At 36.1% G+C, this 14,579-nt stretch overlaps 1 protein-coding gene across 1 annotated transcript in view; it reads right to left on the bottom strand.

Moving 5' to 3' along the window:
- The window catches only part of LOC115620271, a 56,495-nt gene extending 42,123 nt beyond the window's left edge, over window positions 1-14,372 (bottom strand). The window contains exon 1 of the mRNA XM_030513438.1: window positions 14,094-14,372. Coding sequence (XP_030369298.1) covers window positions 14,094-14,372 — 279 coding nt within the window. The remainder of the gene's footprint in view (window positions 1-14,093) is intronic.
- Window positions 14,373-14,579: the final 207 nt, after the last annotated feature.

Below are 14,579 nucleotides of genomic sequence, written 5' to 3'. Positions count from 1 at the left end.
AAGTTGGAAACGCACGTACGTGCCTCAAAGGTCGTCAGACAGGCAGCATATAGACATATATACTTACATATATATAGACTGGATAGAGGGAATATGGATATGCGCATATAGTTTCAGACTTTTGTTTTGTTTTGTTTTGTTTGCCAATGCACCTTGGGCATCATTAGCAGGCCCCATCGATGGCCTGCCTTACAGATTTGTTTTCTGCCTTCGACTGCCTTTGAGTTATTTTTAGGGGCATTGCTAAATTTTAGAGCGGATGTTTTGACGCTCAACAACAAAGTTGAGTTGATGTGCAGCTCTGGTTGTTATTTTTGTTGTTGTCAGCAGCTAATTAAAACAAATTTGCTAACACAAACACAAATACAAGTGCACCCACACAAAACTTCCTGACAAATCTGCATATGAGAGGTCGTAAAAAGCAGTGCACGAATATTTGGCACAAATTTGTTGCTGCTCTTGTTTTCTTTTTCTTTTCTTTTTTTTTTGTAATGTGCCCTACAATGTATTTGTGGAATCGTAAAACCATGTGACATTAATCCGCACATAAAATGCAACTTTCAAATTGTGAAACGAACCTGCTGCCTCTCTGCTGCTCTCATTAACAATTCTTCTTCTCATACTTCCAAATGCCAGCAGGCAAGTAACAACATTGTTGAAAATGTTTCTGTCCGCTTGATATTACCTTGAATTGGGCAACAACAACCAAAAAAATGGTAACGAACAGTCCTCTCTTGTCTGCCAGCCTGTCACTCATTGTCATATTAACTTCGAAGCCACTGAGTATGATTTATCTGCATGACAAATATTATTAAATTATTATTTGAAAACAAGAGACCAGACACAATGCCATGCAAATAACTTTGCCAAAACATGAGCAAACGCTCACCGGGGAGCAATTTGTTTTTTAAAAGCGAATTCTACAAGCTAAACTACCTTACAACCTTACTACCCACACACCCCCTCAACAGGGGCGGCACAACCCTCGCTGAATCAGAGCAGAGCGACGTGTGGCCTGTGTAATAAAATGCAAAGAAAAAACAAAAAAAAGGGCACAGGCGGCCACACACAGACTCTCAGACTCGAAAGGTAGGCGATGCCAAGGCACTTGTTTATGTCTATGTAAAATTCGCAATGAAGTGTGGAGAACTGACACACAAAAAACAGATATAGTAGCGTGTAAGAGGAAGCAGCAACCACAGCGACTGGAGAGAAATTGGCGCAGTGGTGTCCCAAGCGCGCAAATAAAGCAATTTGTATTCAAAATATGAAGGCAAAGGAGAACTTCTGAACGCTGCTGATGTTCTGCTGCACGCTGTCGCTTAGTTGTCGCCGTGTAGCCCCCCTTCCCACTTCTCCCCTGCCATCAGCCCTATCTATGTCATCTCTTCAATACTCTCTACAGTGGTGTGCGTCCTATGGGATATACGAGTATGAACAGAACTATTCGCAGCTCAATACTCAGATATGATCAGATTTTTACGAACAATAAGAACAGAGGTTGTTGAAAATAAGATTCAAAATGTCAAGAAAAACAATTATGTGAGCGCGAAGAGCTTTCCGAACCTATTCTGGGGGAATGTCTAGAGACTTTAATACAAAAGAATTGGCGGTTATCAGACCAAGAAAGATTTTTAATTCTTTTATAAGAGAAACATCTGTATAAAGAGCATTAGATATTATCTTTAAAGTGAATATCAAAATTTTTTTAAACAGGCGCAATACACATTTCATTTGGAAATGAAACTAAAATTAAAAGAAAAGAACTTTTAATAATTATCGAGCGAGTAAAAGATATGCAATTAAATTCTAAGTATTAGTTAATTAAGATTTTTAATTCTTTTATAAGAGAAACAGCTGTATAAAGAGCATTAGATATTATCTTTAAAATGAATATCAAATTTTTTTTAAACAGGCGCACTACACTCTTCATTTGGAAATCAAACTAAAATTAAAAGAAAAGAACCTTTAATAATTATCGAGCGAGTAAAAGATATGCAATTAAATTCTAAGTTGAGAATAAGATGTATTTATTTAAGAAACTTTTGGAACAAGAAGAAGGTATTGCACCGTATAGGGAAATAGCTGGACACAAAGTCGCGATTCATCCGTCAAGACGTAGTGTTGGCACTAAAATCGAAGCAAAATTATATCACTTATATTTATTTTATCGTTTATCTATTTCGCATTAGCTTTTTGATTTTAAATGGGTAGAAGGACACTCTCATATAATCGTATAAACCAAATTTGTTTTATTTTATGAAGCCCCGTATACTATTTGGTCTACTATTTGGTTATCATCAGTATCAATGATTATGACCAAAAGTTTAATGATATGGACAGGTTTGTTATAAAGAATGTCTAGTGAAACCTTTTTGATTTTCAAAATATTTTTTTTTAACTTGCAACCCATTTGTGAATGTAAGTTTTTACTTAATTATTTAGCTATTTTTTAAACATTTTTCAATTCTTTATTTTATTAAAATATTGTAGTTCAGAAGGTGTGAAAATATTTCCTACTCATCAGGTGGTATTTATCTATCTTTTTTGAAACATGAAAAGCAAACACAAAGCAAAACCAAACTATAATAGCTTTAATTTGTGAACAAAATGTACGTTCTTTTATTCATTTTAGTTGTCTTTTGCATTCACATTTGCTATAATTGATTCTTTAATACATTCTATACTATATTAATGTATACAATATATTTATTTAATTTTATACAATATACACGTATTTGTAATTTCATTGTTTCTGTATTTTCTTAAAACTAGTTTTGTTAGAAATACTCGTACTTATGAGGTTAAGTATTTTCTAATTATATTAAAAGAAAATTGAACCTTCAGCATAGCAAAGCTTATTTAATAACAAATAGTACCGATTTATCAGCAATTCATAATAAATAATAAATATTTAACATTTTATTACGTTAGTGACATTTTTTATGATTTTATACGTTTCAGTGAAATGTATTTACTTGACTTTTTCATTGAGATGTAGTTGCCGAACCACTGTGCTTTGCTAGGGTATCTGAACACTTCTCCCCCTATAGAGAACACATTTCATTTTATGCGGTTGCAAATAATTGCGTTTGCTGGCGAAAAATTCTTTAAAATATTTTTGCGACGACTGGCGCCACTGGAAAAGTTGACTTCGTCGAATGCAAAAAATGTTCCCTGATAAAAATTGGCGATAGTAAGCACAGCAAAGCAAAGCAAAGCAAAATAAAGAAAAAGTACGAATAGCGATAGTAAAAGTTGATTGCTTAGAAGCGCAAGCAGTCAAAAGTCAAGGCATAACACATACGCAGTGTGGTTGGGTAAGAATAGAGTGAATGAATTGATATAATTAAAGGAGGAAGGGGAAGGAGGAGAAGCAGGAGAGGTGCTGGGAAGTGGTGCTGTTATGCTTGTTTCGCGGCTCATTAGCAGGCAAATTAACGCTGTCGTCTTTCTCGCCCTTGGCATCTGTGGCTGTCTGTGGCTTGCCAGGTGGCTGTCTAACGCACAAAAGTATGCTATGCGTAATAAATTAGCGAGACAGCAACAAGCCGCCATTAGTCGCCGTGTACGTGTGTTTAAGTGTGGATCTGTGTATATATGTGTGTTTGCTCAGTATCAAGTGCGCTTTGAAGTTGGGGGCTTGTTGTGCTCGACGACAGTAATTACCGCACAATTTGCGGTGTAAAATATTTTGGTTGATTTGTGACTCAATTAAAGTCAACGGCAGCCGGAGCTCTAAAGCCGCCAACGCCAGCACTAGCGCCACAGGAAGGTGCACACCACATAGCGTACTTGCAACATTTTGTCATTGTTGCAACCGACAGCGTTCAAGTGGCCAGCGACCAATGGAAAATACACACACACACACACATATGAGTTCAGGGACACAAGTGAGCAAATGCTTGGGTAGGTGAGTGCAGAGGGGGCGGCTTAGCTTTGGCCAATGCATTTTGCATTTGTGTATGTGAGTGTGTGTATATGTGTGTGTGTGTGTGCCGGCCGGTTGCAAAGCTAATTAAAGTGGTTAGCCTAAATGCCACATAATGAGGCGGCGGCGCACAAGTGCGGCCGAACAGCGTTAACATCATGGGCATCATTTGTCAACAGTGCCTGCATACACGTGCACTTGCATGTATATGTGTGTGTGTGTGTGCATATGTGTGAATAATTTTGGGCAATATGTTGCAATGCAAATGGGCTAACGGGCAGTAGGAGCAGCAGCAGAAACCGGAAGCAGCAGCAGCAAGCAAAAGCTGTTGAAAGCTCTTAATTGGCTGTGAAATAGCTCATTGAAGACCAAATTCTACACCAAGCAACAAAAGTATTTGAACGCTAACAAAACTACTACTACAAATAAATGAAGTGCGGCAAATTATTGCAAAGTTAATCCCTTTCGAATACTAATAGCAAAAGTTTGCCTTTCATTTTAATAAAAATACATTTAAGAATGCGTAATTTATTTTAAATTGAATTTTAAGTTTATAAATAAATTATATTATTTCCCATTAAAGCTTTAACAATAAACAATAAACCAGCTTAATGACACTTATTTTAATAGTTTGAATAAAAAAGAGATATTATTAGAAAGAAAACTAGTGTATATGTATTAAAATAATTCTAAACTAGCTCCGTTTTTTTTTGTTTTTATTAAAAAATAACTAGTAATATCTTGAAAAATATTACATATTATATATATTATATTATATATATATTTTTTGAAAAAAGCCAAGCTGATAACAGTTTTAATCAGTAATTCAATTTTCTATTATTTACAAAATATTAAAAAAATATAGAAAGCCTAAGAAATGAATCGAAAACATTGATTTTGAAAAGACTTTTTTATTATCTTTAAATATACTTACTAAATCGAATCCACAAAAAAAAGTTTATTAAATTAAAGCTTCGGAGAACACTTACGAACTACCCTCAACGAAGATAAAAACCGTTTTGTTGAAATTTCTTGAATAAAAAAAATATAAAAGCAAAAAAAAATATCTAGATATCATACATTCGTCGCCCATCATTAATTGAGCGAAAATAAATTTCTAATTGAACCAAAGAAAAGAATTACATCGTTCTACTTTGTGGTTGTAATATAGGCCCCCCTCAACTTGGAGAGTAATAGAAAAATAATAAAATTAAAAATGTTATTCACATAAACCCACAAACTCATTGTTTTCTTTATAGATGAACCCAAAATAAATATTTTATTAAAACACAAACATAAAAACCATGAAATATTAAATATTTGAAAGCGGAAAAATAAATGAAATCACTGGTCTGTGCAGCTGTACCTCACATGTATTTAACTTTAAACTAACTAACTAATTTTAAACAGAGCTACAATTTAAGATAGCACAGATGGTAGTATTGAAAAGCAATTACTAAACTTACTATTCCCCGAAATATAGTATCGAAATATCGTTTTGTGTGAACATCATTTGTTTTTTAAAATTATTTAATTGCTTGATAAGGTGTTTAAGAAATAATTTTTTATCGTAATGGTGGACTTTCAAATTAGAAATACCATAACAAGCAGAAATCGTTGCTGATTTGAAAATATATCACTCAGTATTATCAAATACATTGCACTTTTTTAAAATAAATCTAAATTGTATTATTTGAAGCTAATTAACGTACATTTTAATAACATATTCCTTCTTCTAAAAACTCCTGCTTCAAACAATATTCCTGAATTTCCACCACATACCCCTTTATCGCTAAAAAGTAAATAAAAAATATAAATTAATTGAAAAGTATGTAAGAAATATATATAAACGTGCTTCAAAAACACATTTGGCTTGTAGTGTGTTAACTAAAGCAGACTAATGTAAGCGTCAATCGTATGCAAATCATGTTGTCCTTGACAAATGTGTGTGGAAATTCAATTTAGTTAGCTGCACTTGAGGCATTGAGAGTACTTATTAAAGTAGCCTCACTTTCTCCTTTCTCCTTCTGTCCATCAGCAGCAGCAATAACACCAACAACAACAACAGCAACTCAAACTCCGGTCGAAAAGTTTAAGTCAACTGACAAATGTGTCAAACGACATGTTCACATATGTTTCGCGTCGATAATATCGCCAGGCGGACAAAAAACCAAAAAAGAAAAGCAGAAACGGCAGGCAGAGGCAGGCAGACAAACCAACAAACTTTCACAGACAAAACTTTGGCCATACAGCAGTCACCTTTTCAATAAACTGCGCCAGCAACGTGCAGCAGGAGCAACAACAACAACAAGGACTACATACGTATTGGAGTACAAAAAAACCAAAGTATTAATCCCAATCGTTTGCCACGCATCGGCAAGGATGCGCAACCAATCGACATGTCCAAGAGGAGTAGCAAAAAGGCCAGCAGAGAGAAATGTTGGGCAACAGCTGCTGATGCGACCTTTGGCAGGCAGGCAGACTGGCAGGATGGCTGGCAGGCAGGAGTTTCGCAAAAACAAAAGCTGCAAAATGCCGATGGTCAGCAGAAATGCGCATAACTTTGCAAAGTTCACATGCTGGCAGACAGGCACTGAGGTATGTATGTACCTTGGTGGACCACCACCCAGCATGTGGCATGAAGAGCCGGTTGCAGTTCCTAGGTGGTTGCTGTCTGGGTCTGGGTTGGCCATAGATAAGTCCGCTGCTTAGGCAGGCAGCCACGAATCCAGCTGACTGCAGTGCTAATGGCAATGTTCGCACATTTGTTGGCCATGCTCGTAGAGCAAGTGTTGCCTTGAGGATGGCAGGATACTAAAGCTGTCGCTGCTGCTGGGCACTTATGACAGGTTAACAAGTTCTGGAAGATGGGGCAATGATTTAGTGGCCACATAGTTGACAGAGGAGTGCTACGGTTAGCTGCAACTTTGCTGCACGACAAATTGTTTTTAAAAGGCGGAAAAAAATCAGATTCCAATAACCAATCAATGTTGAAGAGGGAGATTATTTTCCGCCTTGTAAGCTAATTGATTTAAAGCGCTCTTAAATACTAAGATACTACGCATTGTTAAATATAATAGGGAGGCGGTGATTATGAACTTTAGTATATATATGTAAATGGAGATTTGGGTTATTGTGAGCACGAAAATTTAAGTAGCTGATAAAAGCTCGATTGCGTTCAAACAGACCAAATGTCTGATCCTAATTTAAGGTACTGCCCGATTTCATGTAGCAAAAGGCAGAGGTTACGCAACAGCCGACTCTCTTAGAGAATACCTACACGACGTCATTAGCTGTTAAGGTATATGAAGAAATGAAACCATAAATTAGCTTAGTTTCTTAGCCTGATTGCTTCTGCTGAACTGATTAACTAAAAATTAGTGTTTTGTGCAATTTGACCCGTAAGTGGGGAAATAATTCTTTATTTTTATTAAACAATCCTAGTTTTAATGGCAGAATGGAAAATCTTCTGGGTGTCTTTGATAAAAGTGTGGAGAAGCAAGCAGGTAGCATGGAAATAGCGGAAGTACATCGCTATAAAGATACTAATCGCTCCACACGTTTATGCTTGATTCATAGAAAAGATTTCAAATCCGCAAAAAATGTTATTCCTTTACTTATTACTTGAGCTAGCTTAAAATTAAAACTGTAAGCTAACTTGAAAATTATAGCCTGGCCAGCAGAGCCTTAAGCTTCATAGGTTTTTGAATTGCATTTTAACATATATTATATACATTAACATTATTACATTACATTATATACTACTTAAATATTATTTACATATATTAACATGAAATTGTATTGTAGATATTGTTTTATTTTTATAAATATTACTATTACTTTTTGGTTGTCAGCTGTACGTGGTAATGATTGAAAGTTTGTAGCCAGACTTGGCGTTTGTATCGGCAAATTCATTGCCTTTAATGTTAATATGACTTGGTGTCCACAAAGGCTTTAATTAGAAAGGTAATTAAATTCCTTTTCTTTTAACAGTTGGAATCGAAATTTTATCAATATAGTTTAGTAAATAACCCCAACAATAGTTCAATTCATCGATAGATCAAAATGGATACTCGTTGAAGTTGAAGCATTAAATAATTCTGTAGATACCATAGCTAAAAACGATACTAATTGGCCGTAGACGACAATTTTAACTCACACTTCCGCTTTGATTTTCCCCAGAAAAGCAAACTTCCAAAGGCAGTCAAACAAAATTACCTGTTTACAACATTATTAAAAGCATTGCCCTCTGCCAGTCTGCCTTTCTGTTCCCAGAACTGTGTTATCAGAAGTGGAATCTACAGAGCCACCACCAACAAAATAAGCAAAACCAAAATTTCTTGGCAAACTTTTTAATGTGCACCACTAAAACGGCACATTAAATTATTATCTGCGAGATTATGAAATTTTTAACAGCAGGTAATAATCGTAGAGAATTTGTTAAACAGACACAAGACGCCAAGTATGGTTGGGGGCTAAGACAACGAAATGAAAAGCAAATATTGCAGCTGTGTGGAAAGCCAACAAGGAGAGTGAAAAGCGAAATGTGGGGTGCGAGGACGAGGGCGCTGCTTCGTTACCCAACTTGAAACGGCATAAATGTGTACGACCGTATCACTAGGCAGGAGACAGCATGAGACATAAAAGTAACTCTGCGCCTTGTTTATTTGTATATCTTTGTATATGTATTTGTGTGCGTGTGTTGAGTGCGTGTGTGTGTGTGTGTAACTTAGGTAATTCAAAAGTTTTGCTGAAGCGGCGCACTCGTAACACATTAAGTGCCGAATGGGAGTCTGAATCGGAGTTTCCATCCAAGGTACACAGATATCCATGGCTTGCCAATGACAACAGCAGCTATGGGTGCACTCGCAAGTGCTCCCAAGTCAGTGAAGTGCCAGGCGGCAACAATTAACTTTCTACGTCCTGGCTCCAATGCCTTCCTTCTGCACAGTGCGACGCAGAATTTTTGAAATTTCTGCGCAACCATGCACTGTGAAAAATTGTGGGTGATTGTAAAATGTAAGTATAGCATACTCTTATAGAGACTGCCTTTCGTGTATGTATATACATACAATAAATTCCTGAAAAGTAAAGTGCGAGTCTGAGCTGAAATTGTTGTCTTGGACCTTACGTCATGCATTATCATCCAATCTAAAGTAAATTGGAGATTTTATGAGACTGATGTGCTCCGATCAAGAAAGTGTAGTCTCTGAGAAGCACTGAATAGTCCAAGCTTTTGCAAGTCCTAAATTGTGTATCTGTATAGGTAGATGAGTCGATTAACTATGAATATGGCGGCTTTACTTCTATACTAAATAGGCTTTCAGCTTTTACACTAGTTGGCTAACAATTTACGTAACGACAATCACAATGCATAAATGGATCAAAAACAATTGAGAAATAAATACATTTTTCCAAACAAAGTCGTTCTTATAAATAATAATCAAATTGTTTAGATTGTTTTAAAACATAATGTAAGTAAAACGCTGAATGTAATGCAATTTGGGAATTGGTTCTAAAATAAAAATGTTTTTATGTAAAATATTTTTTTACAAAATCTTAAAAAAAATCAATTATTTCTTTTAATTTACTAAATAACAAGGAAATCCAACAGCATTTAATTGCTTCAAATATCATTGTATCGCATCAAAAAATGTGCCAATATGGATATAAACTTGTCCCAAAAATAACTTACAATTTTGGTGATACAGTGGCAGGCTTCTGAGTCACCGCAGTTTGCTTGCCAGAGGACTCCTTCCTGCTAGACCTTTGCGAAAACTGAAACGATTAGGTTTTTTCAAAACATTTAGATAAGCCACCACTAACTTATTAATCCTCGCGCGGAAGTGCTCGAGGTTGGGTTATTTTATATTTGTAAAAATGTATTGTTAAGGTGCTAATCTGAATGCACGGCTTCAATGCTTTGATTAAACAGAAGAAACTTATGTACAAGTAAAAAAACAATTTTGGTCACTCCAGCTCTTAAACTTAAACAAGCGAACAGACGACCATGTCTAGCACAATTCAATTTGTATTGCTGATCAGAAATATGGTATGTTATAGTACTACTTAATGTAATAAACCATTTTATATTACCCTTTAATCTTTCGTGAAGAGACTATCTAAATAGATATTCAAAAAGCTATTCAATCCACGATAACTTCGGTTATAGTCGTTTTATATGAAAATGTGTTGCAATAACTTCCGATTGATAGCCGATCAAAATCTTAAAGTAAGCTAATTTCGCTAATTTCGGCTGTGGTCTAGCTTTCACCAATTACAAACATTTTGAGATTTATAATTTCACAATATTCCTGAAATCAGTTTTACATTGTATTTATAATGTACATATTGAAATTTGTAATGCTTTTCAGCACCAAAATTCAAGCCTCATAACTTGTTAGCGCATTTATAAATAGCGAATTCCCATTACATTATTTGATTGAGTTTTAAATTCAATTACGAATATTTGAAATGTTTCGAAAGTATTTGTTTCCATTTCAAAGAATTTGTTACAGTGTGACCAAAATTGCTTTCTGCCTACGTGTGCAATTGTTTTTTCAACACTTTTTTTTAATCTTCCCTTATGTTTTTTTGGTCCTCCTGCCATTTCTTATCACGTGTCATTTAGTTTCGAAGTTTTGGTGCAACAAAAAGGCAAATAAAACGCTGACATGCCATAGAGGTTAAGCAATTTGCAATGTACACGACATCGACTATCGACATGGCCTGCAACGCCCACAAACACACATACGAGTGCGTACAAACATACGAGTATACTTACATACATACATACATACAAGTATATGTATAAATTGAACAACCAATACCGCAAATGAACGTTTGTTGACTTGCGACTGGCCAGTGGGCTCCTGGCCAGCTCCTGGTTAGCCCCATTCCCATTCCCAGTGTCCAATGTCCAATACCCAATACCCAATGCCCAGTGCGTCTGTTGTGCGCATGCAACATTGACATGAAGTTAATGGATGTTTTATGACCGACTAACTTCCCAAACGATAAATCGGTTTTCTATGAGCCAGTAAATTGCAATTTGATTGTTTCTGTTCAACATGCAAGCAAATTTTAGACCGCAATCTGAGTGTGAGACTGCGAGTGCGAGTGTATTTTTTTACCCCCATTCCTTTTATTGTTTGCCCCTCCAATTTTATTTTGACAGTGAAAATGAACGTGAAGAGAGGGAAAAGTGAGTGGCAGCCGTATTTAGTAAAAATAGAAGCTTAAAGTCTAGTCAGTCATCGATTTTTCGCACACCGAGCCACTCACTTGACTTCTTCTATGTATGATTCGCCACACGTCCTTCATTTGAGCATTGCTGACCATTTTCATGGTAATCAGTAGTCCGAGTGGCCAATCGCTCAGCCCACTTTACCTCGAAAGGCATACGAAGCACCACAACTAACACAAACCAAATATGGAGTTATAAATCAAAGTTTTGCGCCCCATTGAGTACGAAAAAAACGAAAAAAAAAAATTGTATGAAAATTTATGCACGCATCGCTTTCGATACGCCACCACCCCGTCCACTTCAGCCACCTCCCCAAAACATCTTCTTTGTCCAACACATGATGCCTCGAGTCCTTCCAATAAATGCTGCTCGGTCATCCTGTGCTTTACCTTTTGTTGTTTGGACACATCAGGCTTGGGGGTTGCTTAAATTTATACAACTTTTGGCTTTTCGTTGTTGCTGCTGTTGTTGATTGTTTGGTCAAATATTCATATGATAATGCCATCATGTTCATATAGCATGTATTTTGTTAGCATTTTGACTTTCAGTTTCGCTTCTTTTTTTCGCCTCCTTTTTCCTTTGGCCGTCATCAACGCGTTGACATTTTCTTTTCATAGGTAAATTTTTAGATGATTTATGAGGCGAGGAAAATGAAATGTTTCCCAACAAAACTAAACAAAATGCGACAAAGCTTTGCTATTCTTTAATCTTACTTTTCTATCTTACAGAATTTGGCTTTTTATTTTATTATTAAAAACATATATAACTCTTGGCTGCTTGATTTCAAATATTGTGATATCGATATTATTAAGTGATAATTGGAATGGTTTTTGGGGAATTACTCTACTTACTAACTTAAATTGAACCGAAAATTATAACATTTTCCTTTTCTTGGCTTTAATCTTTGAAAGCCGAAAATTTTCAAAGAACCAACAACTTAAAAAAAAGAGTGTTTAAAGAATTGTCTTCCCAATATCCAGCATTTGTTTGCCCTCCATTCCCCAATCTAATCGCCTTTTCAACATCAATTTATTTGCTATTAATCCTTCACCTCTTTATTGTAGTTGCTGTTGTTGTTACAAGACTTGGGCAGCTGTGGGATTGCCTCCTGCTAAGTAGTCCCCAGTGTCTTTGGCTATTTGCTCTGTCCAGGCAATTAGATGTTTGCTTTGCTTTGGCTTTGGCTTTGCTGCTTGTTCGATTGAGGTAAAATGAGGCGAACAGAGCCATTGGCAATCAATGGCATTGCCTTTCGATTCACACGCCCCCAAACAAAAACGTGTTCTCTGTGCTTTTTGCCACGGCTTGTTGCCCGTTTTGGGGCTATGGGTTGCAATAGAGAAATGCCACTTAAAGCTTACTGCTTGTTTGACATGCTCTTAGCACTAATTGACTATATGTACTATATGTATGTTTTTGGAGGCAAAAAGATTTAGTTCCATGCAAAGGATGTTTTTTTTCCCCTTTCTACACAAGTAATGATGTTGCTTGGTTTTTCAACTTCAAAGGCGCGTGATTTTTGACTGCTTTGCTCCCAAAAGAGTTATCCTTTGTGTTTTACAATTTGGCGTTGGATGCGTGATGTTTCTGAAATCGACTCAATATTTGAACACATTTGTTAAATAAATGAAGTTTAACGTAAAGGGGTGATTGTGTTTTCAGCGCAACAGCTTTTGGTTTAGCTAGAAAATCACATTTCATTAAATTGTTCAAAAAATGTCGATACTATATTGTTTTTGTTTTAGCTTTTCTTCTGTTAAATATTCTTCTTTTTTTATAGACATTGATGAACTGGAAAAGAGTCGTTAATAAACAAGTATAGGTATTATTAAGTAAGTCTTAATTAAAAATCATAATACAATTTTATTTTAAATGGAATCAATTCATTCAAACATTGAAAGCATTTAACATTGCCATCGCCATTGTCAGTACTAAACATCGTTTTTGTTTCGGTTACTTTTGCATATTTCCCAAATGTCATTTGTTGAGATGCTCACACCTTCAAATGAATATTTTACTAATAATAATATCCTTTTTAAAAATAACTAGCTGATACTATTCCAAAAGTTTGATGAAGTATGTATTGTTTCAAATCGATGTTCCAATGTCTCAAGATAAAAAAGTGGTCGCATTTTCCATTTCGTAACATTTTCCCGTGAATAACTTTGAATTCTTCTTTACAAATTCTTTGGTTCGTATCCAAACAATCCGACCATAAAGTTCAAATTTTGTAGGATGGTATATATTCGGTTCCTTTCAAACACTTTCTTATAACTTATCCGATGACAGAGATTGTTAGGATTATTGTAGGAAGAAAGGAATATCTGATAACCGAGAACAAGAAGGAATGCACGCTGGTACATGGTTCTTGCAAGCTAAATTGCTTTAAGGACATCTTATAACCGTCTAATATTACAGACGATTCATGAACTGGTGCTCGTGCATTTCAAAAAACAATTAAACAGAAGGATAATAGAGAGATACGTGTTCTCAATAAGCTCAATTATTTGTGGTGGAGAGAAGATATTGTTCTTATCAAAGCAATTCATTGTCATTTTGGATTAATTGGGTTTTAAAGTAGTAGCTTATTTTAAGGGGATATGTCATCAAAAAATGTAAAGTAGACGCTCACTTTATTCTACCTGCAACCCTGCTGAAATATACGTGGAGAATAGGAACAAGAGCTGCACACAAATTGACAACCGTTGTACCTTTTATGGCCAGCTACACATTTACTTTTTCAAGTTTATGCGCGAAGCAAATAAATTGCCTTGTGAACTTTATGAACTCACGCGGGATTAACTTGTACCTTTGATTGAATTTCTTTCTGGCTCTTACAGCAACGCCAACTTTTGGAAGACCACAGCCACAGCCGCAGCACACGTCTCAATCTGATAAACTCTCGAGCAAAGTTACACGAAAAAGCGAATATTTTTGTGTCGGTGGGGAACAGCTGCCAGACATCAGACACTGGAGCAGCAGCCACGAGGTGGCGGCAATCTCAGCAGCTGGAATTAGCCATTTCCGTTCAAGTGGTCCACAGGCCGAGCTAACAATTTGAAAATTTATGCCACCCAGCGACCTCACCGGCGGCGGCTCCTGCTGTTGATTTTTGATTGTGCCATTGGGAGAGCAGGCGATTTGGATGCTACCTTTAAGTGGCTGCGTCGTTGTCGTTCTTGTTGTTGTCGTCATCGTATTATTGGTCTGGGAATCATTTCAATTAAGGCGCATTACAATGCCAGCATCGGCTGGCAGCCGGTAACTTTTGATTGGTAGCGCGGCAGGAAAGTTTTTATGGTTTTTTGGCCAAATTCTATTAAAAAGTTTAGGTGGGCCAGAGCTGCATAAATAGTTTTCCATTGCTGCGCTCTACTCTGCGCAAAAACCGAGAAAAGTAAT

This window comes from Scaptodrosophila lebanonensis, unplaced genomic scaffold (genome assembly GCF_003285725.1).
Source record: "Scaptodrosophila lebanonensis strain 11010-0011.00,11010-0021.00 unplaced genomic scaffold, SlebRS2 tig00000024-arrow-pilon, whole genome shotgun sequence".
Lineage (NCBI taxonomy): Eukaryota > Metazoa > Arthropoda > Insecta > Diptera > Drosophilidae > Scaptodrosophila > Scaptodrosophila lebanonensis.
Note: the sequence above shows the minus strand (reverse complement) of the source record. Positions and strands in the feature narration are given on the sequence as shown.